The sequence below is a fragment of the Scyliorhinus canicula genome, chromosome 28, assembly GCF_902713615.1.
Source record: "Scyliorhinus canicula chromosome 28, sScyCan1.1, whole genome shotgun sequence".
NCBI lineage: Eukaryota > Metazoa > Chordata > Chondrichthyes > Carcharhiniformes > Scyliorhinidae > Scyliorhinus > Scyliorhinus canicula.
Window position 1 is genome coordinate 7,284,549 of NC_052173.1, and position 27,057 is coordinate 7,311,605.

The window sequence follows — 27,057 nt, forward strand, 5'->3', positions numbered from 1 at the left end:
GTGTGGAGTTTGCACGTTCTCCCCGTGTATGCGTGGGTTTCCCCCGGTTTCCTGCCACGGTCACAAAGATGTGCAGGTTAGATCAATTGGCCATGATACAATTGTCCCTTGGTGTCCAGGGATGTGCAGGCTAGTTGGGGTTACGGGGATAGGGTGGGGGAGTGGGCCTAGGCTCTTTCAAAGGGTCGGTGCAGACTCGATGGGCCGAATAGCCTCCTTCTGCACTGTAGTGATTCTGTGGTTGTATGGAAGATTTCTTTACACTGTTGTTACTCAGACTTAACATGTTAAATAACTTATCACATAACTTATTACACCATACAGGTATAGTTTTCTTAGTTCAGAATTCCACATTTTTTAATGTATAATTACAATGAGTTAACCAAAACAAAGACTTTAACAGTATTATTAAAAGTTTGTTCATGGGATGTGGCCATCGCTGGCTGGGTCAGCATTTGTTGCCCATCCCTGAGGCCATTTAAGAGTCAACCACATTGCTGTAGATCTGGAGTCACATGTAGGCCAGACCGGGTAAGGACGGCAGATTTCCTTCACTATTAGACTTTTAATTCCAGATTTTTATTGAATTCAAACTTCACCATCTGCCCTGGTGGGATTCACACCCGGGCCTTACTCTGGGCCTCTGGATTACTAGACCAGTAACAATACCACGACGCCAGAGCCTGCTCTGCCATTCATTATTTCCATGGCTGATCATCCAACTCAATAGCCAAATCCCGCTTTGCCCCATGTCCTTTGGTCCCCTTCGCGCTAAGTCCGATATTGAACAATTGATTTTGGTAGGAGCAACGTGTCAAGACAACATAAAATAAGGGTAAAATTCTCAACGAGGTGCAGGAGCAGAGGGACCTGGGTGTCTATGTGCATAAATCATTGAAGGTGCAGGACAGATTGAGAGTGTGGTGAATTAAGCATATACTATCCTGGGCTTTGTACAAGAGCAAGGAGGTTATATTAAACTTGTATAAAACGCTAGTTCAGCCTCTACTGGAGCTTTGTGTCCAGTTCCAGGTGCCCACACAAGGGAAGAATGTGAAGGCTTTAGAGAGAGTGAAGAAAAAATTCAGGAGAATGTTCCGGGGATAAGAAACTTCAGTTACCGAGATAGTCTGAAGAAGTTGGGACTATTCTCCTTGGAGAAGGCTGAGAGAAGATTTGATCGAGATGTTCAAAATCATGAGGGAGTCTGGGCAGAGTCGATGGGGAGAAACTGTTCCCATTGGTGGAAGAATCTAGAACCAGAGGGTCCAGATTGAAGGTGATTGGTGAAAGAGGCACCAATGTGAAGCAGCACTAGGTGAATTGTGCCAGGCAGCCAGCATGAGGAAAAACATATTTGCCCAGCGAGTGTGGTGTAGGCAGATTCATTTGGGGAATTGGATCCTTATCGGAAATGAAAACATTTGCAGGGTTACGGGGACCAGGTGGAGGAGAGGGACTAGGTGAATTGTGCCAGGCAGCCAGCACAGGGATACAGGGACCAGGTGGAGGAGAGGGACTAGGTGAATTGTGCCAGGCAGCCAGCACAGGGATACAGGGACCAGGTGGAGGAGAGGGACTAGGTGAATTGTGCCAGGCAGCCAGCACAGGGTTACAGGGACCAGGTGGAGGAGAGGGACTAGGTGAATTGTGCCAGGCAGCCAGCACAGGGATACAGGGACCAGGTGGAGGAGAGGGACTAGGTGAATTGTGCCAGGCAGCCAGCACAGGGTTACGGGGACCAGGTGGAGGAGAGGGACTAGGTGAATTGTGCCAGGCAGCCAGCACAGGGATACAGGGACCAGGTGGAGGAGAGGGACTAGGTGAATTGTGCCAGGCAGCCAGCACAGGGTTACGGGGACCAGGTGGAGGAGAGGGACTAGGTGAATTGTGCCAGGCAGCCAGCACAGGGTTACGGGGACCAGGTGGAGGAGAGGGACTAGGTGAATTGTGCCAGGCAGCCAGCACAGGTTTATGGGGACCAGGTGGAGGAGTGGGACTAGGTGAATTGTGCTAGGCAGCCAGCACAGGGTTACGGGGACCAGGTGGAGGAGAGGGACTAGGTGAATTGTGCTAGGCAGCCAGCACAGGGATACAGGGACCAGGTGGAGGAGAGGGACTAGGTGAATTGTGCCAGGCAGCCAGCACAGGGTTACAGGGACCAGGTGGAGGAGAGGGACTAGGTGAATTGTGCCAGGCAGCCAGCACAGGGATACAGGGACCAGGTGGAGGAGAGGGACTAGGTGAATTGTGCCAGGCAGCCAGCACAGGGTTACGGGTACCAGGTGGAGGAGAGGGACTAGGTGAATTGTGCCAGGCAGCCAGCACAGGGTTACAGGGACCAGGTGGAGGAGAGGGACTAGGTGAATATTGCCAGGCAGCCAGCACAGGGTTACAGGGACCAGGTGGAGGAGAGGGACTAGGTGAATTGTGCCAGGCAGCCAGCACAGGGATACAGGGACCAGGTGGAGGAGAGGGACTAGGTGAATTGTGCCAGGCAGCCAGCACAGGGATACAGGGACCAGGTGGAGGAGAGGGACTAGGTGAATTGTGCCAGGCAGCCAGCACAGGGTTACGGGGACCAGGTGGAGGAGAGGGACTAGGTGAATTGTGCCAGGCAGCCAGCACAGGGACCAGGTGGAGGAGAGGGACTAGGTGAATTGTGCCAGGCAGCCAGCACAGGGACCAGGTGGAGGAGAGGGACTAGGTGAATTGTGCCAGGCAGCCAGCACAAGGTTACAGGGACCAGGTGGAGGAGAGGGACTAGGTGAATTGTGCCAGGCAGCCAGCACAGGGACCAGGTGGAGGAGAGGGACTAGGTGAATTGTGCCAGGCAGCCAGCACAGGGACCAGGTGGAGGAGAGGGACTAGGTGAATTGTGCCAGGCAGCCAGCACAGGGTTACAGGGACCAGGTGGAGGAGAGGGACTAGGTGAATTGTGCCAGGCAGCCAGCACAGGGATACAGGGACCAGGTGGAGGAGAGGGACTAGGTGAATTGTGCCAGGCAGCCAGCACAGGGTTACAGGGACCAGGTGGAGGAGAGGGACTAGGTGAATTGTGCCAGGCAGCCAGCACAGGGTTACAGGGACCAGGTGGAGGAGAGGGACTAGGTGAATTGTGCCAGGCAGCCAGCACAGGGTTACAGGGACCAGGTGGAGGAGAGGGACTAGGTGAATTGTGCCAGGCAGCCAGCACAGGGTTACGGGGACCAGGTGGAGGAGAGGGACTAGGTGAATTGTGCCAGGCAGCCAGCACAGGGTTACAGGGACCAGATGGAGGAGAGGGACTAGGTGAATTGTGCCAGGCAGCCAGCACAGGGATACAGGGACCAGGTGGAGGAGAGGGACTAGGTGAATTGTGCCAGGCAGCCAGCACAGGGTTACGGGGACCAGGTGGAGGAGAGGGACTAGGTGAATTGTGCCAGGCAGCCAGCACAGGGTTACAGGGACCAGGTGGAGGAGAGGGACTAGGTGAATTGTGCCAGGCAGCCAGCACAGGGTTACGGGGACCAGGTGGAGGAGAGGGACTAGGTGAATATTGCCAGGCAGCCAGCACAGGGTTACAGGGACCAGGTGGAGGAGAGGGACTAGGTGAATTGTGCCAGGCAGCCAGCACAGGGACCAGGTGGAGGAGAGGGACTAGGTGAATTGTGCCAGGCAGCCAGCACAGGGATACAGGGACCAGGTGGAGGAGAGGGACTAGGTGAATTGTGCCAGGCAGCCAGCACAGGGACCAGGTGGAGGAGAGGGACTAGGTGAATTGTGCCAGGCAGCCAGCACAGGGACCAGGTGGAGGAGAGGGACTAGGTGAATTGTGCCAGGCAGCCAGCACAAGGTTACAGGGACCAGGTGGAGGAGAGGGACTAGGTGAATTGTGCCAGGCAGCCAGCACAGGGACCAGGTGGAGGAGAGGGACTAGGTGAATTGTGCCAGGCAGCCAGCACAGGGACCAGGTGGAGGAGAGGGACTAGGTGAATTGTGCCAGGCAGCCAGCACAGGGTTACAGGGACCAGGTGGAGGAGAGGGACTAGGTGAATTGTGCCAGGCAGCCAGCACAGGGATACAGGGACCAGGTGGAGGAGAGGGACTAGGTGAATTGTGCCAGGCAGCCAGCACAGGGTTACAGGGACCAGGTGGAGGAGAGGGACTAGGTGAATTGTGCCAGGCAGCCAGCACAGGGTTACAGGGACCAGGTGGAGGAGAGGGACTAGGTGAATTGTGCCAGGCAGCCAGCACAGGGTTACAGGGACCAGGTGGAGGAGAGGGACTAGGTGAATTGTGCCAGGCAGCCAGCACAGGGTTACGGGGACCAGGTGGAGGAGAGGGACTAGGTGAATTGTGCCAGGCAGCCAGCACAGGGTTACAGGGACCAGATGGAGGAGAGGGACTAGGTGAATTGTGCCAGGCAGCCAGCACAGGGATACAGGGACCAGGTGGAGGAGAGGGACTAGGTGAATTGTGCCAGGCAGCCAGCACAGGGTTACGGGGACCAGGTGGAGGAGAGGGACTAGGTGAATTGTGCCAGGCAGCCAGCACAGGGTTACAGGGACCAGGTGGAGGAGAGGGACTAGGTGAATTGTGCCAGGCAGCCAGCACAGGGTTACGGGGACCAGGTGGAGGAGAGGGACTAGGTGAATATTGCCAGGCAGCCAGCACAGGGTTACAGGGACCAGGTGGAGGAGAGGGACTAGGTGAATTGTGCCAGGCAGCCAGCACAGGGACCAGGTGGAGGAGAGGGACTAGGTGAATTGTGCCAGGCAGCCAGCACAGGGATACAGGGACCAGGTGGAGGAGAGGGACTAGGTGAATTGTGCCAGGCAGCCAGCACAGGGACCAGGTGGAGGAGAGGGACTAGGTGAATTGTGCCAGGCAGCCAGCACAGGGATACAGGGACCAGGTGGAGGAGAGGGACTAGGTGAATTGTGCCAGGCAGCCAGCACAGGGTTACGGGGACCAGGTGGAGGAGAGGGACTAGGTGAATTGTGCCAGGCAGCCAGCACAGGGTTACAGGGACCAGGTGGAGGAGAGGGACTAGGTGAATTGTGCCAGGCAGCCAGCACAGGGTTACGGGGACCAGGTGGAGGAGAGGGACTAGGTGAATTGTGCCAGGCAGCCAGCACAGGGATAAAGGGACCAGGTGGAGGAGAGGGACTAGGTGAATTGTGCCAGGCAGCCAGCACAGGGTTACGGGGACCAGGTGGAGGAGTGGGACTAGGTGAATTGTGCCAGGCAGCCAGCACAGGGTTACAGGGACCAGGTGGAGGAGAGGGACTAGGTGAATTGTGCCAGGCAGCCAGCACAGGGTTACGGGTACCAGGTGGAGGAGAGGGACTAGGTGAATATTGCCAGGCAGCCAGCACAGGGACCAGGTGGAGTAGAGGGACTAGGTGAATTGTGCCAGGCAGCCAGCACAGGGATACAGGGACCAGGTGGAGGAGAGGGACTAGGTGAATTGTGCCAGGCAGCCAGCACAGGGATACAGGGACCAGGTGGAGTAGAGGGACTAGGTGAATTGTGCCAGGCAGCCAGCACAGGGTTACGGGGACCAGGTGGAGGAGAGGGACTAGGTGAATATTGCCAGGCAGCCAGCACAGGGACCAGGTGGAGTAGAGGGACTAGGTGAATTGTGCCAGGCAGCCAGCACAGGGTTACAGGGACCAGGTGGAGGAGAGGGACTAGGTGAATTGTGCCAGGCAGCCAGCACAGGGTTACGGGGACCAGGTGGAGGAGAGGCACTAGGTGAATTGTGCCAGGCAGCCAGCACAGGGACCAGGTGGAGGAGAGGGACTAGGTGAATTGTGCCAGGCAGCCAGCACAGGGTTACGGGGACCAGGTGGAGGAGAGGGACTAGGTGAATTGTGCCAGGCAGCCAGCACAGGGATACAGGGACCAGGTGGAGGAGAGGGACTAGGTGAATTGTGCCAGGCAGCCAGCACAGGGTTACGGGGACCAGGTGGAGGAGAGGGACTAGGTGAATTGTGCCAGGCAGCCAGCACAGGGTTACAGGGACCAGGTGGAGGAGAGGGACTAGGTGAATTGTGCCAGGCAGCCAGCACAGGGTTACGGGTACCAGGTGGAGGAGAGGGACTAGGTGAATTGTGCCAGGCAGCCAGCACAGGGATAAAGGGACCAGGTGGAGGAGAGGGACTAGGTGAATTGTGCCAGGCAGCCAGCACAGGGTTACGGGGACCAGGTGGAGGAGAGGGACTAGGTGAATTGTGCCAGGCAGCCAGCACAGGTATACAGGGACCAGGTGGAGGAGAGGGACTAGGTGAATTGTGCCAGGCAGTCAGCACAGGGTTACGGGGACCAGGTGGAGGAGAGGGACTAGGTGAATTGTGCCAGGCAGCCAGCACAGGGATACAGGGACCAGGTGGAGGAGAGAGACTAGGTGAATTGTGCCAGGCAGCCAGCACAGGGTTACAGGGACCAGGTGGACGAGAGGGACTAGGTGAATTGTGCCAGGCAGCCAGCACAGACATAATGCCAAATAACCATCTACTGTGTTATAACCATTCTCTGATTCCTTCAATTTGAGCAAGATCATTTGCAAGAGGAGAGGAACTGCCAAAATATAAGGTTCATTCTTTTGCCATGGACAGTCCGCTGTCAACCTCTTTAAGCCTCGTACTAACAATTCCAAAGCTGCGATATCGGTAAATAACTTGCCCAGTGTAATGCCAAGCCACACAGTGCAGAAAAGACCCAGGTATCGTTCACTGCCTCTGCTGTGTGAGTTGATCCCAGCCAGGGCGGAGGGAGGGTCAGTGCAATAGGTCTCAGCTCTTCCAAGCTGGGGAGGAGTAAGCTTGGTCCGGATTTCCTTAGCCGCCCCCCCTAATTGAATAGTGTAGTTGTGGAGCGAGGACAGGATCACGGGCATCACGGTAGCACAGTGGTTAGCACTGTTGCTTCACAGCTCTAGGGTCCCAGGTTCGATTCCCAGCTTGGGTCACTGCCTGTGCGGAGTCTGCACGTTCTCCCTGTGTCCGCGTGGGTTGCCTCCTACAAGTCCCGAAAGACGTGCAGCTTGGGTGAATTGGCCATGGTCAATTGCTCTTTGTGTCCAAATAAATGTTAGGCAGGATTACTGGGTTACGGGGATGGGTTGGAAGTCTCGGCTTAAATGGGGTGCTCTTTCCAAGGGCTGGTGCAGACTTGATGGGCCGAATGGCCTCCTCCTGCACTGTAAATTCTATGATGCCGCTTGTAATAGACCGCTAATACTCATCCTTCAGACTCGCATGTGAAAAATGCCTACATCAATTGAGTAGCATAGAGGAGGAAGCGGCAACGTGTGGGATGCTTGAAAGGGGCATTTTAAAAGGTTCCTATTTGAGGTATTTTGCCATGGCAACAATTAACACAGCCTTAAATAATTGTTTTTGGTTTGCTGACTCTCGACCCCAAGTTAATTTTCATCTTTCTTTCTGCCCTGTCACCACCCTTGGCTTGTCTCTAGCTATTGGAATATGTCGGCAAAGGGAAGAGCATCATGGATGTGGGTTTGGCACAAGCACGGCATGCCCTCAGCACCAGGAGCCATTATTTTGAAGTGGAGATCGTTGACCCTGGTGAAAAATGCTACATTGCCTTGGGACTGGCAAGAAAGGTAAGTGACTCAAGAAGCACATTGTCCATTTCTTTTCTGTTGTGCCAAATAGTTATGCTAATGGAGATGAAGGAGATGTTACTGCTGGGGACTGGGACAGCCAGTGTCAATACAAAGCATGGCCAGTTCCTATTGAGTTCCATTTATATTGCCCCTATGAATGTGCCTTAACTGCACCCTCCGACCAGCAGCCCAAGGGCATCAATAGAAATATTTTCCATTTTCCAGACCAGCTGTCCTCGTTGCCTTTCTGAGTGATGTGGCCAATTTAGCACAAAAGCATTTCTAAACTAATCCCAGACATATGACTGACTTCCAATTTAAAGTTCTGCGAAACAAAGGAGAAATGCAATCGGAAATTCTTGGCCCTGCGTTTCCAGTGTGCTACTCCCAGCTGCTCACGGAGCTGGGCATTGGCTGGCGATTGTACTGAGGGCGGCCGTGCCGTAGTATTTGGCAGGCCTACAGTGAGCACAGGTTGATTTTCTGCCAGTTGCCTTCAAACTCTCAAGTCGACCTCTGCCGCTCAAAAAATGCAATTTTAACAGCACACCATGTTTCACCTGCAAGTATTTCTCAGCACACCGCCGCATTCTTGTATTGCCAAAAGAGGGCTAGTGTTGGTTTGTATGCCTGCTGCTTGCCTCGGGCTTTGCAGCGTGTTAGTGGCTGCCGAGTCGCCTGCGTGCCTGAATCATCATCCCAATTCATGACCCACTTTTGTACCCCACGCAGAGTCACAGGCAGGCATTTGTGAGACGCTTAAGGCTGCGATTGACAGATTTGTGACCTCTCCGGAGGATCGAGGGATATCAGGGGAGGGCGGGAAAGGGGAGTTGAAGCTCAAGATCAGGGATTAGATATGACTTTGAGGTTATGAACTGTCTCATGACTGTTACCAGGGAGACGAATGGTAGTGAGGAAGCAGATTTTGGAGCGGCGACTGGAAACAATGGCTTCAGCCTTCCCAACGTTTAATCGGAGGAAATTTTCGATTTGCTGCCCTGCCAGGTGGCTCAAGAAGTAAGATTCGGGGAGCGGCTGCTGTCAGGCACTTGTGGGGTATTATAGAGTGGATCTGAGGGTGGTGTGAGGGTATTCCACAAGGATGGCCTACAGCTGAACAGAAAGGAAGTGAATGAGCTGAAGACGCAAGAAAGGGAACTGGGAAAATGAGTTCGATAAAATCAAGAGTGCAGGAATAGACGAGTTAAATAAAGAAATGAAACAACACTCCAGCAAAAGTGTTTTCCTGCAAGAGGAATAAAGTAAAGGTGGAAAATCAAATTGATCTGTTATAAGCCGGATAAAGACGAGGGTGAAGGTGTTAGCTTGGGCAAAATCCTCAAGGGAAAAGGAGTAGATTTAAATACCAACTTCGGGAAGACAAAGGGCCTGTATTGCAAAGACACCGAGTGTGGGAAACAAACAGGGGGCGTTAGAGCTAATGATGTCACAGGAGCAGATAGATTGAACAACGCAAACAGAAACTTGGCTTCAGACTGAGCAGGAGTGGAAAGTAAACACATTGGGTGTAATATTTTTAGGAGGGACAGAATAGCTCAGAAATGTGGAGGAGGAGTGACAGTATTGGTGAAGGTTGGAAAACCTGCTGTGTGCAGAGATTAGACTCAGACAGAATCGTTATCATTTGAGGTTGATGATAAATCCAGTCTGTTGAATTAGTGGAATTGTCCTCCCAACCTTCTAATTGTGGAAGGGAAGAGGAAATCTGTAAACCGAGTCAGGAAACGAGATTACTGCTGGGGGAGATTTTAGTTAGCCCCTGATTGATTGACAGGGGGTGGGGGAGAGAAATGTGCAGGACTCCTTCTTTGAGGCTGTATGCCGACAAGGGGAGGGGCAGTGCCCCAAAGGCAACAATAACAGCTTGTAGTGATGTAGTGACTTTAATGTACAGTAATGAAACATCCCGAGGCACTTTATAGGAGCATTCTAAAACAAAACATGGCTACGTAAGGGGTATTAGGACAGATGACCAAAAGCGCCACAAGCCTTTTGGCAAAGCTCCTGCAAAACCAACTTTGATGGCCTGGACACTTGAGTCTGGATGGCCACAACCCCCACCATGTCCAGTTTTCTCAACTTTCAAATGGCCAATGTTCCAGGAGAGGACAAAAGAAAATGCTTCAAAGGCGCTCGAGCTCTCCTTCAGCTGTGGCAGCATTGACATTCCTGACTGGGAGGAGCTGCTCCCAGTTCAAAATGGCGGCGATTTGTCAATCAAGCTGCTTCACATTCAGAGTCACAACATCTTAATGGTGAGGCAGGGTGGTAGCAGAGGAGGAAGGAAAGGGAATCAAATCCTTCCGGATCCCTCTGCCTCACGGGGACATCCTGACCCTTGTGCCCAAAGATATGTGGATCGGGAATCGGTCTGTTCAGTCACGTGAGGATCATGGCAGCAACACGCCACCCTGTGTCGACACCATCCGCAAATCGAAGGGCAGCTGACAGCAACAAAGTGAGGGACTATTAAAAGTTGTACCAACCCTAAGCAGGAATCATGTTTCCTCATTCCCCAGCTGAGAGAACAGATCGCTGATTATCTCTTGAGTTCATCCATGTGATAAAAAATCAATTCTTTTGAGGTGTGCAAGAGCAGCCTCCAATTTTAACTTCCTTTTTGTGGGGAAACCCTTGTCCATTGAAACGATTTGCAGGGAGAAGCCGGAGGGCTAGACAGACAGAAGAGAAAACGCTTCCGAGCCATTCCGAAAGAAGAAAGAAAATCGCTTATTGTCACGAGTAGGCTTGTGAAAAGCCCCTAGTCGCCACATTCCGGCGCCTGTCCGGGGAGGCTGGTATGGGAATCGAACCGTGCTGCTGGCCTGCTTGGTCTGCTTTAAAAGCCAGCGATTTAGCTCAGTGAGCTAAACCAGCTCCTGGTTTGGAGTCAACCAAACCAAACTCGGGGAGCCAGAGCGAGAAAGTCGGGGGTAAGGAGGCGCATGTTACTCTTCCTCCAGTCCATAAACACCCACTTGAGCAGCTTCTTGACTGACTTGCTACCCATTGCAGCCATTGCAACTCATTCGGTCCTTGAAATATTCCATAGGATTGGAAACAATCAAACCAGTATAGTAATAAATGGATTTTTAAAAACTAGCACGGGCAGATCGGGTGGGTCCTATTCAACCATCTACTCAGTAACCTGGAGTAGCAAATAAAGCAAAACTCACTAGGTAATGGTTGATTTGAACTTTTAAACAACAGTGAGTAAAGGAATTTCAAATGGGATATTGTGCAGAATAATAAATTAGTTGTAGGAAAACGGACAACTCTGGAGAGTTACACTGTCATACGAAGGGGGGAGTCGGAATTGGGACCTCTTGATTCTAAGCTACATAAACAAGCTAGGTACAATTTGCAGAAAGATTCATATCAGTTACTCAATTAAGTGAAGAAATGTCAAACTTAATACAGATTATCTGAGAAATATTGGGAAGTACGGGCCGGGACAGTCTGCTTCCCCACCGCTAAGATCGGCAATCTCGATCAGGTAGAGAATCCCACGTGAGGCCAAAAATGGGATTGGCACCGAGTGGAAGACCCAGTCCCACCCCTCTGGCTATAGTGGGATTCCCGCCACATGCAAACAGCTCCTTTCGCATTAATTTGAATGCAATTAACGGGCTGGAAGCCCAAATCGGGAGATGAGCGCCTCACTTGAGATAGGACATCTGCGTTGCATTGGTCACTTGCCGAACTCCGTGTCAGCCACAGGTCTCTCCTTGGCCTCCCCCGGCAAGTTCCATGGCCCTTTCTTCAAATGGGGTGTGGACCTGTATCTTGGGCATGCCCTGCCCACCTTCTGACCCTCCCTTCAATTCTGACCTGCTTTATCCTTGGGGACATAGAAAGGACGTAGTGGGATGCAAATACATCAGTTTTATGGGGGATTTTCTAGCTGGTGGTACATGTGGGCAAGGTTCCTGGCCACAGAGGGTCGGGCATAAGTTGGGGGTTCCTGGAGGGTGGGTTCTGAGGGACATGCTGGTAGATGTGTAGTGTTCCTGCATATAAGGATTTGGGGTCAGACTCAGTGGCATTCCCGATCCCAGCGAATCACTCGCCTGGGGATTGGGGGCTCGGGCGGGATGCACGTGAGCAGTGCGCTGGTCCATTTGCATAGATGGAATTTTGTCTCCTCAGAAAATGTTGCGATTTTCCGCTGGCGGGAGCACTTAGACTCTGAAACAAAGAGTCACGGCGCCCCGGTCTAGTGTGCATGTTGTACAATGCCACATTGAAATAGAATGAGAATTAGTAAAAGGGTCTTATAAGGGGACTCGTTATTTCAATGTCTAGACAATATGGGGAAGTATTAAACAACAAAGACAATATTGGGCTACGTATTTACTGGTGGAGTTAAGTAAAAGTAAAGTCGCCACAGTCCCAGGTGACCATAGGCTGCTTTTTCCCTTTGAGGGGGAGAGCTGACTGGTGGTGATTTAACCTGAGGGTCACCACACCTCAGGCGAGGGGCAAGGTGGATAACCTCAGCCGGTACGGGGGATTGAACCTGTACTGTTGACGTCGCTCCGCATCACAAACCAGCCGTCCAGCCAACTGAGCTAAACCAACCCAGCTAAACTAGTGGAGTTAAGTCTACAGAGATTATGCTGGGGTTTTCCAATGTAATGGGCTCATTTAGAATAATGTGTGCAATTCGGGTTATCGCACAGATTTATTTGCATTGGAGAGGGTGCAAAGAGCAGCTTGAAGCGTGAACTCCAATGTAAAGAGGATGAACCATAATGAAAGCTTTGAGAAAGTCAAACTTTGCAATCTGAGTAAAGAAGAGTTGACGTAGACAAAATAGTACATGGAATTAGATTTCACTTGTGTGGGGGACTGAGTTCAGCAAAATAAAACTGACAAGAGTGCCGAATTACTGACCCACGCCACGAGAACAAGGAAATCATTCATTTTAATTTGTGAAAAGTGAATTTAGTATAGATCGTAACACAGATCTTAGATAATAAGGGCGATCACTTATTACTTGGAATGTGCAAGTCGAGGTGGGGTAGCGAAACAAAAGGATCTTGGAGTACACATGCTTCAGTCACTAAAAGCACAGGTTAGCAAGGCCATTAAAAAAAAAAGCAAGCCAAACACTGGGCTTTATTTCCAGAGGCGTAGAATTGAAAAGTAGGGAGTAAAACCAGAGAGCGCTGGAAAAACGCAGCGGGTCTGGCAGCATCTGTGGAGCGAGAAACAGAGTTACCGTTTCGAGTCCTTATGAAGAAGAGTTATAATGGACTCAATGTTAACTTGGTTTTTCTCTCCACAAATGCTGCCAGACCTGTTGAGTTTTTCCAACACTTTCTGGTTTTATTTCAGATCACCAATGTGGAAGTTATGCTAAACTGTCACAAACCTTGGTTAGAGCACACTTAGACAACACTATTATAGAAGGATATTGTGGCACCGGATGCCAGATCTCTGTGGGTTTACCTGTCAGGAAAGGGTGGACAGGCCAAGTCCCCACTCTCTGGAAGAAGGAAGACTGAGGGGTGACCTCACAGAGGTGTTTAAAATTCTGAAAGGTTTTAGATGGAGAGGATCCAGAGAGAAGGTTTCCTCTTGTGGGGAAGAGGATCACGATAATCACCAAAAAATGCAATCGGGAATTCAGGAGAAATTTCTTCACCCAGAGAGTGGGGAGAATGTGGATCTCACTCCCACAGGGAGCGGTTAATGTGCAGGTTTAGTCGTCAGTTAGGAAGGCAAATGCGATGTTAGCACTCATGTCAAGAGGGCTAGAATACAAGACCAGGGATGTACTTCTGAGGCTGTATAAGGCTCTGGTCAGACCCCATTTGGAGTGTTGTGAGCAGTTCTGGGGCCCCGTATCTAAGGAAGGATGTGCTGGCCTTGGAAAGGGTCCAGAGGAGGTTAACAAGAATGATCCCTGGAATGAAGAGCTTGTCGTATGAGGAATGGTTGAGGGCTCTGGATCTGTACTCGTTGGAGTTTAGAAGGATGAGAGAGGATCTTATTGAAACTTACAGAATACTGCGAGGCCTGGATAGAGTGGACGTGGAGAGGATGTTTCCACGTGTAGGAAAAACTAGAACCAGAGGACACAATCTCACACTAAAGGGAAGATCCTTTAAAACAGAGATGAGGAGGAATTTCTTCAGCCAGAGGGTGGTGAATCTGTGGACGTCTTTGCCGCAGAAGGCTGTGGAGGCCAAATCACTGAGTGTCTTTAAGACAGAGATAGATAGGTTCTTGATTAATAAGGGGATCAGGGGTTATGGGGAGAAGGCAGGAGAATGGGGATGAGAAAAATATCAGCCATGATTGAATGGTGGAGCAGACTCGATGGGCCAAGTGGCCTAATTCTGCTCCTCTGACTTATGGTCTCATGGCCTGTTTCTATGTTGTAGATCCCATGTAATCTGATGTAATCTTTGGGTGATCTCCGAGGTAGGGTAGTGGCCTCGTCCGGGGGGGGGGAGGGGGAGAGAGGGAGGGGGAGAGAGGGAGGGTGTTGAACCAGCTGAGGGTGCGCTAGAGGGATGAGCTTGGTGCGTTTTGTCTTCTGTTTTTGTCCAAATGTCGGGAAAGCTATCACATTGAAAGCTTCGGCAGCCGGCATGCTTTTACAGCTCTCATACCCTCGCGCTCAGCTGATTTCCGAGCTGACTCTTCCTTACAGTCTTGGTCTTGGTCCATTTGAGATCTTTCAACTGGGATGTTTTCTTTTGGCATTCTTTTTGTCGAGCTTTCTTGGTCTGCTCTCTTTCTTGTGCTCAGCTAATAATCGATATAAGACGGGCGGCACGTTGATACAGTGGTTAGCGCTACTGCCTCACAGCGCTGAGGACCCGGGTTCGATCCCGGCTCTGGGTCACTGTCCGTGTGGAGTTTGCACATTCTTCCCCTGTTTGTGTGGGTCTCATCCCCACAACCCAAAGAGGTGGATTGGCCACGCTAAATTGCCATTGCAAATAATCGATACGAGATGAAAACAGACTCGTGCTAATTTTGATGCGGACGTGGCCAATGGTTTGATTGTGCCAACAGTTGACTTGACCTCGTATGTAATTGAAGGAGATCAACATCAGTAGAGAAATGGTGCTGGGAAAACTGATGGGATTGAAGGCGGATAAATCCCCAGGGCCTGAGAACCTGCATCCCAGAATGCTTAAGGAGGTGGCTCTGGAAATAGTGGATGCATTGGTGGTCATCTTCCGGGATCCTATAGATTCTGGAACTGTCCCTGCAGATTGGAGGGTAGCTCACGTCGCTCTGATATTCAAAAAGGGAGGTAGAGAGAAAGCAGGGACCTCCCCGATATCGCCCCCTCCCCAATATCACTTCCACCCCGATATCACCCCCTCCCCAATATCACTTCCACCCCGATATCACCCCCACCCCAATATCACTTCCTCCCCGATATCACCCACACACCGATATCACCCCCTCCCCGATATCGCCCCCAACCCGGATATCACCCCGACCACGATATCACCCACTCCCCAATATCACCCCCAACCTAGATATCACCCCCACCACGATATCACTCCCTCCCCGATATCATCCCAAACCAATATCACCCACTCCCCGATTTCACCACCTCCCCGAAAGCAGGGAAAGCAGGGCAGAAAGCATAGGCCAGTCAGCCTAACATCAGTAGTGGGGAAAATGCTTGAATCCATTATCAAGGACTTTATAGCGGAACATTTAGAAAGCAGTGGCAGGATCAGTCAGAGTCAGCATGGATTTATGAAGGGAAAATCATGCTTGACAAATCTGTTGGAATTCTTTGAAGATGTAACCAGTACAGTCGACAAGGAGGAGCCTGGGCTTCCTCCGGGTGCTCCGGTTTCCACCCACAAGTCCTGAAAGATGTGCTGTTAGGTGAATTGGATGTACACAGATCTTCCTCTGTGTACCCGAACAGGCGCCGGAGTGTGGCGACTCGGGGCTTCATTGCAGTGTTAATTCAAGCCTACTTGTGACAATAATAAAGATGATTATTATTACTTCTGTATGTGAGCCCTCTGGTCTCTTTCCCAGAACCCATTTAAAATTATACCACTTAGTTTATATTGCCTCCTCATTATTCCTTCTAAAATCACTTCATACTCCTCTGTGTTAAATTTGGACTGCTATTTCTCTGGCTCATTTCAGCAGTCTGTCTTTTTGTATTTATCTCCCCATCACTAATGTTAGGTTGGCTGACCTATGGTTACTGGGTGTATCACTTTCTGAACAGGATATGGAACGTTTATTCCATCCACTGTTTGCTTAAATGTCATGATAACAAACTGCGCAAGGTCAGCACCATTCACAAATCCTTAGATACTGAAGCAGTCCTTGCCACATGCAACAATGTCGGGACAGCATTCAGGCATTGGCTGATAAATGACAAGTAACATTCGCACAAGTGAAGGGCAATGATCATTTTCACCAAGAGAGAATCTAACCATTCCTTCCCTGTCGCTGGGTCAACATCCTGGAACTCCCTCCCTAACAGCACTGTGGGTGCCCCTAAACCACATGGACTGCAGCGGCTCAAGAAGACAGCTCCCCACCACCTTCTCAAGGGGCAATTAGGGATGGGCAACAAATCATAGAATCCCTACAGTGCAGAAGGTGGCCATTTGGCCCATTAAGTCTGCACCAACCCTCTGAAAGAGCGCCTTACCTAGGTCCCCTGCCCTATCCCTGTAACCGCATAACCCCACCTAACCTTTGGACACTAAGGGACAATTTAGCATGGCCAATCCACCCAACCTGCACATCTTTGGACTGTGGGGGGAAAACCGGAACACCCGGAGGAAGCCCACGCAGACACGGGGAGAACGTGCAGACTCCGCACAGACAGTGACCCAAGCCGGGAATCGAACCTGGGACCCTGGAGCTGTGAAGCCACAGTGCTAACCATTGTGCTACCGTGCTGCCTATCCACGTGCCTTGTTTCGAAGGGAGCGAACATTTCGAGTCTGGATGACTCTTTGTCAAGGCTGCTTTCAAACAGTCATCCAGACTCGAAACGTTCGCTCCCTTTTCTCTCCACAGATGCTGTCAGACCTGCTGAGATTGTCCGGCATTTTCTGTTTTTGCTCATTATCCTGAACCCTGGGAACTCCACTGCACATTCATCGCAACTCTGCTTTGTATCCAAGTTGCTCCTATCCTCCTTTCTTGGGCTTCAGTTTTGCTCATTATGTGCTACTTTATCCATTTGCACATTTTATGAACATTTATTTGTTCACGGGATGAGGCAGCACTGGTTAAGCCAGCATTTGTTACCCATCCCTAATTGCCCCTTGAGAAGGTGGTGGTGAGCTGCCGCCTTGAACCGCTGCAGTCCCCGAGGTGTAGGTACACCCACAGTGCTGTTAGGGAGGGAGTTCCAGGATGTTGCCCCAGCGACAGTGAAGGAACGGTCGATACATTTCCAAGTCAGGGTGGTGAGTGACTTGGAGGGGAACCTCCAGGTGGTGGGGTTCCCAGGTATCTGCTGCCCTTGCATTTTGAGATGGTAGAGGTCGCGGGTTTGGAAGGTGCTGTCGAGAGACCCTTGATGAGTTGCTGCAGTGTTCCTTTCACCCTGTCTGTCACCTCATCAAAACACTTTGCCACATATGATTAACCCCAAACAAATCGGTGCTGGCTCGCCTTGAGTAGCCCATCTTGTCCAAGTGCCTGCTAATTTTCTCCCAGACTGTCGTTTGCAAAGGTTTCCCCTGACTGATGTTAAATGGACAGACCTGTTACTCTGACCATTCTCCTGGTTTTTGACTGAGGGTGTAACGGTTGCAATCCTCCAGTCCACTGGCACCACCGCTGTACCCATAAGGATTAGAAATAATGGAGTGGATAATATTCTTTTTTCCTTTGAAAGATCCAAATGACGTCAGAAATATTTGTGTTTACTTGTAGTATAAATGTTTCTGACATGTGTTTGGATAGTTGTATTTCCAGTAAACAATGATAATACTTTGGATTTAAACAGAAACTGAGTCAGTCGTTGAAGTGTTTCTATTTTTGTGTGTTGTCTAGAGTAGACACTGATTTATGTTAACTTAAAAACATAGAAATAATGGAAATACAAAGATTCAGCAAGTTTTAAAGTTTTTGAATCTCATAATTAGCTGCTTCATCCGGTTTGTAAAGCCTTTGGGTTAACTGGGTCGGCTCAGTCTGACGCTGACCCTGGCGTATGAGCCGTGTAGGTGCATAGGTCACATCAGTTAGGAAAGAAGTACGCAGGCGTGACGTTTTACTTTGCTCCTCGCTGGCGAGGAGAAGCGATGAGACACGCAGACAATCCCGGGATGGGTGGGAGCCCTTGCCTCGGAAACTGGCGTTTTACTGAGAGCGTGGCTCAACTTATCTCCATGCTCCCTCCTGTGGCCTGGCCTGGAGTTGTCCTGGCCTGTCTTGAGTCGCTCCCACACGAAACCTCTCCCACGGTCTTCTCTTCCAATGTTACTGTGTTTACTTCTCTTTCCTGTACAAGCAATGTCTGCCATTATTGTACGGCGGAACACACAGTCGCACTATACCCTGCTTCCTCTCCGGCCTCCAACACTTCCTAATCAGCCTGCTTGTTGTCCCGCTGGTCTGGCATCCTGCTCAGAATGAAAGGGGCTGCAGAGGTATTCTATTGTCAAAACTAGGTGGTTTTAAAAAATGTTTGGAAGCTTTAAGGTGATTGGTGCAAGATGCCACCAAAGTTAAAAAGAGTAGGAGGGAAGATGAGGTAAATCTACAAGCAGCAGTTAGCTGATTTCAAGAGCCTGTGGGAGAAAGGGAAAGTCATGTTGAGGAAGTTTTTAGGCCCTCCGAGAGCAGATGAAGTGAGTTTTATTTAGACATTGTGAGGGGGAAGAACATACAGGATGGTAACATTTGAAAACTGTGAAGAACCGAATGGCAAGGTTCAGAGAAAGCTGAATTAAATGGAGGTACATAGAACATAGAATTTACAGCGCAGAAGGAGACCATTGAGCCCGTCGAGTCTGCACAGGCCCTTGGAAAGAGCAACCTACCTAAGCCCCACGTCTCCACTCTATCCCCATAACCCAGTAACCCCACCTAACCTTTTTGGACAGTAAGGGACAATTTATCATGGCCAATCCACCTAACCTGTACATTTTTGGACACTAAGGGACAATTTAACATGGCCAATCCACCTAACCTGCACATCTTTGGACACTAAGGGACAATTTAACATGGCCAATCCACGTAACCTGTACATCTTTGGACACTAAGGGACAATTTAACATGGCCAATCCACGTAACCTGTACATCTTTGGACACTAAGGGACAATTTAACATGGCCAATCCACCTAACCTGCACATCTTTGGACACTAAGGGACAATTTAACATGGTCAATCCACCTAACCACATCGTTGGGCTGTGGGAGGAAACCGGAGCACCCGGAGGAAACCCACGCACACACGGGGAGAACGTGCAGACTCCACACAGACAGTGACCCAGCGGGGAATCGAACCTGGGACCCTGGCGCTGTGAAACAGCAATACTACCCACGGTGCTACCGTGCTGCCCATGATTTATTGTCACGTGTACCGAGGTACAGTGAAAAATCTCTTCTGCTTATGATCCAGACAGATCATTCCATACATGAAAAAACATAGGACATACGATAAAAACACAATGTAAATATATAGATACAGACATCGGGTGAAGCATACAGGAGTGTAGTACTGCTCAGTAGAGATGATGTGTGAAGAGATCAGATCCGTCCACAAGAGGGTCATTCAGGAGTCTGGTAACAGTGGGGGAGGCAATTTAGCGTGGCCAATCCACCTACCCTGCACATCTTTGGGTTGTGGGGGTGAGACCCACGCAAACACGGGGAGAATGTGCAAACTCCACACGGACAGTGACCCGGGGCCGGGATCGAACCTGGGACCTCGGCGCCATGAGGCAGCAGTGCTACCCACTGCGCCACGTGCTGTCCAACTCATCGAATATTTGAGCGTAACAATATGATGTTCCACAGTTGTAAGTGTTCCTTACATTTCATTCAAAAATAGGACTGAGATGCTGGAGAAGGCTACCCAGAAACAGGACCAGAATCCACATTTTCAGCAACTGGCAGTTTCCATTGAGAAATAATTCGGTGAAGTGTGAATAGCAATTAGTGTAGGTGTGTGCTGGGCAGATAGGATTAAATGCTTAATCAAAGGTCAAAGCATTCCCGTCACATTACAGGAACAGTGTTTTTCGGATTTAATTTGCGTTCCAGCGGTAGTTGCCTGACACCGTTGACACACAAGAAATCCCTAAAGGTCATTAAACGGATCGGAATATGCAGAAGTGCGGGCGCGACAGTTTGGCATTTTGACGGCAAACACTGCGACTCTGAGCTGGACCAGATAAAGCGAGATAAAAGTATCAAAGGCTCAGAGTTCTGGAATGGAGGTCACCGCAACATCTCAGTAACAGAAACAAACTGTTGATAGGGTAAGTGAAGAGGAGGCTGCGAGCCAAAGGGGGAAAGAAAATTGGAAATGCAAAAGGAAAAAGAAAATGAGAAATCTTCAGGAACAAACATTGCAGGACTGATCAAAGAAACCACAAGGGAAGGGGATTTTTTTGGATAACACTTTGCATATTTTGTGTTTTTAATTTTGTGATTAGTTCTGAAGCTCATCATGAATATAATCACTTAATATCATGCCAAATTTCTATTGCATGAGTGACTTTGTGTGTAGACATCACGCTTAACCATTTATTGCCTATAATGGAGCTCTTGATCAGGTTTTCCTGTTGCTGTGTCACTGACTGACTACATAATCATAATAATTAACACTGCAATGAATTTACTGTGAAAGTCCCCCAGTTACCACATTCCGGTGCCTGTTTGGGTATACTGAGGGAGAATTCAGAATGCCCAATTCACCTAACAAGCACGTCTTTCGGGACTTGTGGGAGGAAACCGGAGCACCCGGAGGAAACCCACCCACCCAAAATTGTCCAAAATTCTATGATTAACCTAGGACAAAGGTTCGGCGCAACATCGTGGGCCGAAGGGCCTGTTCTGTGCTGTATTTCTCTATCTATCTATACCGGGGGGGAGAATGTGCAGACTCCTCACAGACATTGACCCAAGCCGGGAATCGAGCCCAGGACCCTGGCGCTGTGAAGCAACAGTGCTAGCCACTGTGCTACCGTGCTGCCCATCACAGTCCGGAGAGCGCACAACCCACAATAATGGAGCAATCCTCCACTCGGCCTCGTTGAAGACTGCGAGCTTCATTTGCGATTTCCTCATTGGCAGGCATCAAGATATTATGAACAAAACAAATCTTCCGGATATGCTGTTCCCCAGCTCTGCCATTTTGAGCTTCCTGTTTCAAACAGAAAGTGGCTGGCACAGTGATGTGACCCGTTTCAGCCTTTGTCGAACACTTGGGCTGCAAATGGGTGATGTTTGTTTCCAGTGGCAGACCAGAACCCTTCGCAATCAGGGCACAGTCTTTACTATATGCCACGTGAGAGTTATTGTAATTCCTGGGCATGATAAATTGCTGCTCGGAGATAGAGTGCACGCTACTGGCCGATTCGGACAGCTAAAGCTATCACGCTGTTGGATCACTTTGTATTGGGGACACAACTATTCCAACTTGTTCACAGAAACAACAATACCCTACAACACCTGCCTGAAAAAACTGGAATCGCCCTGCTCAAAGTTAACAACCCCTTTTTTCAAACTATGCCTTGAGGTTCCTTCCAATGTAATTGCTTCTGTTGCTGATCTATTTCAGTCTTCTCTTGTTCTTTAGTGCAATCTTCAGTCTTCGTGTATCTTTTGGGATATTATGTGAAAAAAAGGGGAGTCACAAAGACCCGTGGAGCCTGTTGTGGCTTCTCTAGACCTGGCAACCACTGAAAGGGTGGAATCTTGCATTTTTTGTTTCCTTTGAAGATGGCCCTGTATAATCAATTGAATAAAGCCTCTGCCTGCATCCTCCTAAGAAATTCAGACAACGTGTATTCAAGGTCAAGCACCCAGCTCCTGCTGTAACTTGTAGCCCAGGTCAAATCGCCTTTGGGTTCCGCTCAAATGGAATTTTCCTTTGTTGCAGCCTGTCTCCCGTTTTGTAAATTACGACAGAATAATCTTTACTTTGATTTTTCATTCATTTCATTTTTTATGAAACGGCCAAGATTCAAATTTTTGTCGCAACCATGGAAAATGTGTCATTTGACCGTTGTCAAATGGCGTCACGGTAGCACAGTGGATAGCATGGTTGCTTCACAGCGCCAGGGTCCTAGGTTCGATTCCCAGCTTGGGTCACTGTCTGTGTGGAGTCTACAAATTCTCCCCGTGTCTGCGTGGGTTTCCCACCACAGTCCAAAGATGTACAGGTTAGGTGGATTGGCCATGCTAAATTTTTGCTTAGTGAGTCGGGTTACGGGTATAGGGTGGTGTGGGGTGCTCTTTCCAAGGGCCAGTGCAGACTCTATAGGCCGAATGGCCTCCTGCACTGTAAATTCTATGTTCTATGTCTCAAAACCAGTTCCAATGAATCAATGTTCTTTCCCCAAGCAACTGCCACTTCCAAAATGGACGGTGGGGGCCAGAAAAGGGGGGTCAACATTTACATTTTGGAAAATAAAGGCTCAAACAGGTTCAGTGGGACATGTTGAGTGTTGAACTGAGGAGTAAATAAACAGGATGAAACGGGAATGATTGCAAGCAGAGGGACAATATTGAAGATTTTCCTTTTTAACTTAAACAGTGTTCTGCAATCGGAGATTTATATTATGCGCAGCAATAAATCTTTTCCTGATGAGTGAGTAGATTTATTAGAATTTAAGAAGCTAGGAGCAGGAGTAAGCCATTCAGCCTTTGACCCTCCTCCATCGTTCAGTAAAAACATGGCTGATTTTCTGCACCAACTCCACCTTCCCTCACTGCCCCTCTGACTCCGGCTTCCTGCGCGCTCTCGATATTCCCTTAATTCCCTTTCACACAAGAATCTACCTGCCTCTGTCTTCAATATACTTGAGGACTGAGCATCTACAGCTCTCTGAGATAGATTCACAACCCTTCTGAGTGAAGAAATTTCTCCTCACCTCAGTCCTAAATGATCGTTTCCTTAGCTCGAGACTGTGACCCCCGTGTTGTAGATTCCCCAGCCGGGGGGGGGGGGGGGGGGACGACGACAATCTCTCAGTATCCACCCTGTCAAACTCCAGCCAGGGGGAAAACAATCTCTCAGTACCAACCCTGTTGAACCCCAGCCAGGGGGAAAACAATCTCTCAGTATCCACCCTGTCAAACCCCAGCCAGGGGGGGAAACAATCTCTCAGTATCCACCCTGTCAAACCCCAGCCAGGGGGAAACAATCTCTCAGTATCCACCCTGTCAAACCCCAGCCAGGGGGAAACAATCTCTCACTATCCACCCTGTCAAACCCCAGCCAGGGAGAAACAATCTCTCAGTATCCACCCTGTCAAACCCCAGCCAGGGGGAAACAATCTCTCAGTATCCACCCTGTCAAACCCCAGCCACGGGGAAACAATCTCTCAGTACCCACCCTGTCAAACCCCAGCCAGGGGGAAACAATCTCTCAGTATCCACCCTGTCAAACCCCAGCCAGGGGGAAACAATCTCTCAGTATCCACCCTGTCAAACCCCAGCCAGGGGGAAACAATCTCTCAGCATCTACCCTGTCAAACCCCAGCCAGGGGGAAACAATCTCTCAGTATCCACCCTGTCAAACCCCAGCCAGGGGGAAACAATCTCTCAGTATCTACCCTGTCAAACCCCAGCCAGGGGGAAACAATCTCTCAGTATCCACCCTGTCAAACCCCAGCCAGGGGGAAACAATCTCTCAGTATCTACCCTGTCAAACCCCAGCCAGGGGGAAACAATCTCTCAGTATCCACCCTGTCAAACCCCAGCCAGGGGGAAACAATCTCTCAGTATCCACCCTGTCAAACCCCAGCCAGGGGGAAACAATCTCTCAGTATCCACCCTGTCAAACCCCAGCCAGGGGGAAACAATCTCTCGGTATCCACCCTGTCAAACCCCAGCCAGGGGGAAACAATCTCTCAGTATCCACCCTGTCACACCCCAGCCAGGGGGAAACAATCTCTCAGTATCCACCCTGTCAAACCCCAGCTAGGGGAAAACAATCTCTCAGTATCCACCCTGTCAAACCCCTTCAATGAGATCACCTCTCAATGAATCTTCATTGCACTCCTCCAAGGCAAGTAGATAGTTCTTTAGATAAGGAGGCCAAAGCTGTATACCCCATCCCAGGTGTGGTTCCGCCAACGCCCTGTATAATTGTTGTAAGCCTTAATCTTTTACTACAACCCCTAGTGTAAAAGAAAAAGGTATCATACCATTTGTTTTCTAAATTGCTTGTTGTACCTGCATGTTCACTTTCTGTGATTCAAGTACACCAGGTCCCTCTGAATGCAAACATTTCCGAGTCATTTCAAAAATGTTTTCCATTTTTTTCCTTCCCAAGTTGATAACTTCACACTTCCCAATATTAAACTCCACCTGCCATGTTCCTGCCCATTCACTTAACCTGCCTGTATCCCTTTGTAGCTTCTTTGTGTCCTCCTCGCAGCTTACATTCCCAATTAACTTTGTATCATCACCAAACTTAGATTCATTACACTCAGTCCCCTCGTCCAAGTCATTAATCTAGATTGTACATACCTGAGGCCCAAGCCCTGATCCTTGTGGTATGCAGCTACCAATCTGAAAATTACCTGTTTACTCCTATTTTTGGTTTTGTGTCGATTAACCATTAAATGTAAGAGGAACACAGCTGCTCTTCCCCGTAGCTCTGCAATGTTTTTCTCTTCATACCATGATTAAATCTGTCTCCGCCATTCTCTTTCATGCAGCATATTCCAGATCTGAGCCACTCGTAATGTAAAAAGGTTTTTCTTCATGTTGCCTTTGATTCTTTTCCAATCACCTTCAATCGGTGCTAGCTGGTTCTGAAGACGACAGCCAATGGGAATAGTTTATCTCTCTCTACTCTCTCTACTCACTCCAGGCACCTCATAATTCCGAACAGCTCTAAGAAATGTCCTTTCAACCTTCTCTTCGCCAAGGACAGCGCCAGCTTCTCAATTCCTTCCGCTAACTGAAATCCCTGGATAATAGAATCATAGAATCCCTATGGTACAGAAGGAGGCCATCCGACCCTTCAAGAGAGCGCTCCACGTATGTCCACTCGCCTGTCCAGCCCACCCTATCCCTGTAATTCCATGACCTAATCTTCACATCGCTGGACACTAAGGGGCATTTTATCATGGCCAATCCACCCAACCTGCACATCTTTTGGACTGTGGGAGGAAACCGGAGCACCCGGAGGAAACCCACGCAGACACGGGAGAACGTGCAGACTCCACACAGACAGCGGCCCAAGCCGGGAATCGAACCTGGGCCCCTGACGCTGTGAGGCAGCAGTGCTGTGCCGCCCCTTTCTTTCTTTATCAATTTCTTTTATCTTTCTTAATTTTTTTGGTCATCCTTTGTTGCAGTTCTCCTCCCAAGTCACTCACCTTCCCGACTTGGAAATATATCGGCCGTTCCTTCACTGTCGCTGTGTCAAAATCCTGAAACGCTGTCCCTCACAGCACTGTGTGCCTACACCACATGGACTGCAGCGGTTCAAGAAGGCAGCTCACCACCACCATCTCGAGGGGCAATTCGGGATGGGCAATAAATGCTGGCCTAACCAGGGGCGCCCACATCCAGTGAACGAATACTTTAAAAATTCTAAAATCCACAAGCTGTCAACTCTTTTGGGCAACATTGAGCCTCTCCCTTCAATCTAAGTGCTATCCTTCATTTTCTTTGTTAGCCCCAATGTCATCACGTTTCCCATAATGTTTTTATTACTTAAGAGAATGCATATTTGTTGCAAATTATAAACTAATTCCTTAAATGTTTGCCATTGTTTATCTACCATCATTTCTTTTAATCTAGTTTGCCAATTGCCTTTGGGCAACGCATCACTCTTGCCGAAGTAGTTTACTCTGTTCGGATTTGAATACCATAGTTTCAGACTTAACTGAATTACTCTTAACTGTTCACAGATGCTTGTTTTAGCAGCGCATGAGCTTAAAGAAATTAAAACAGCCAGTCAGGGGACACAGTTGACAAATTTCAAATCACGAAGAGACATTAGATTTGCCAGTGTGAAAGCAGCTGTTTTGAATGAATCTTCACTTGATTCTGCAGCTCTGACAATCCTGTCGACCCTGAAAAGTCCTCCTTACTAACATCTGAGAAAATTGGGAGAGCTGTCTCATTGAACAGTCAGGTAGCAGCCTGACATAGCCATACTCATGGGATCATTCTGTACAGATAATGTCCCAGACACCACCATCACCATTCCTGGGTCTGTCCTGTCCCATCATCAGAATAGACCCAGCTGAGGTGGCGGGCACAGTGTAAACTTTATTTTACAGTTTTGTTTGCACTTCAGCCCCACCCTCCTGATCTTCGGGCACCCGGTGCGGAGGGGGCTGGAGAAAGAGGAGGAGCTCCTCCTGGACCTGCTCCTGGGCCGGGTCAAACTCGCTATCAACATGTCCAGGCAGCGGGCGACCGAGGGAGTTGCCTGACCCCAGTGTCTGCCCCTCTACCGCAGCAGCATTCGTGGTCGCTTGTCCCTGGAGAGGGAGAATGCAGTGCCCACGGGCACCAGCGAGGCCTTCCGTGCTCGCTGGGCACTGTGGGCGCTGGGATGTATTATCAACCCTATTAATCATGTTCTGGTTTGACGTTTGAAGTTTCATTTGTGATTTGCTTTTTGTTTAAGGCAGTACCCCTTTTGAGGGGCGGTTCTTTTACTTTCCCCCTCACTTTATTTGATTTGGTTTTACTTTAGTTATTTGATCCAACTTGAATCAGGTATACAGTCGGGAGGGATTTACCCTGGGAGTCCTCAACATTGACTCCAGACCCTATTTAGTCTCACAGCACCAGATCAAACCTGGACAAGGACACCTCCTGCTGATTACCACGTACCGGCCACCATCAGCTGATGAATCAGTGCTCCTCCATGTTGAGCACCACTTGGAGGAAGCACTGAGGGTGGCGAGGCACAGAAGGTACTCGAGCTGGGGGACTTCAATGTCCATCACCAAGAGTGGCTCAGTTACCCCACCACAGACCGGGCTGGCCGGGTCCTAAAGGACATAGCTGCTAGACTGGGACTGCAACAGGTGGTGAGGGAACCAACAAGAGGGAAAAACATACTTGACCTCATCCTCACCAACCTGCCTGCTGCAGATATATCTGTCCATGACAGTATCGGTAGGAGTGACCACCGCACAGTCCTTGTGGAGACAAAGTCCCGTCTCCACATTAAGGATACTCTCCATCGTGTTGTGTGACACTGCCACTGTGTTAATGGGATTGAATCAGAAAAAGAGTTGT

The 27,057-nt window shown here is 49.7% G+C and overlaps 1 protein-coding gene across 4 annotated transcripts in view; it reads left to right on the forward strand.

Annotated features, from left to right (window-relative positions):
* Positions 1 to 27,057, forward strand: part of spryd3 (SPRY domain containing 3) — a 277,836-nt gene that overhangs the window by 136,671 nt on the left and 114,108 nt on the right. For all 4 annotated transcript variants that reach the window (XM_038786404.1, XM_038786408.1, XM_038786407.1 and 1 more), the window contains exon 7: positions 7,463 to 7,612. In XM_038786404.1, the coding sequence (XP_038642332.1) occupies positions 7,463 to 7,612 (150 nt within the window). The remainder of the gene's footprint in view (positions 1 to 7,462; positions 7,613 to 27,057) is intronic.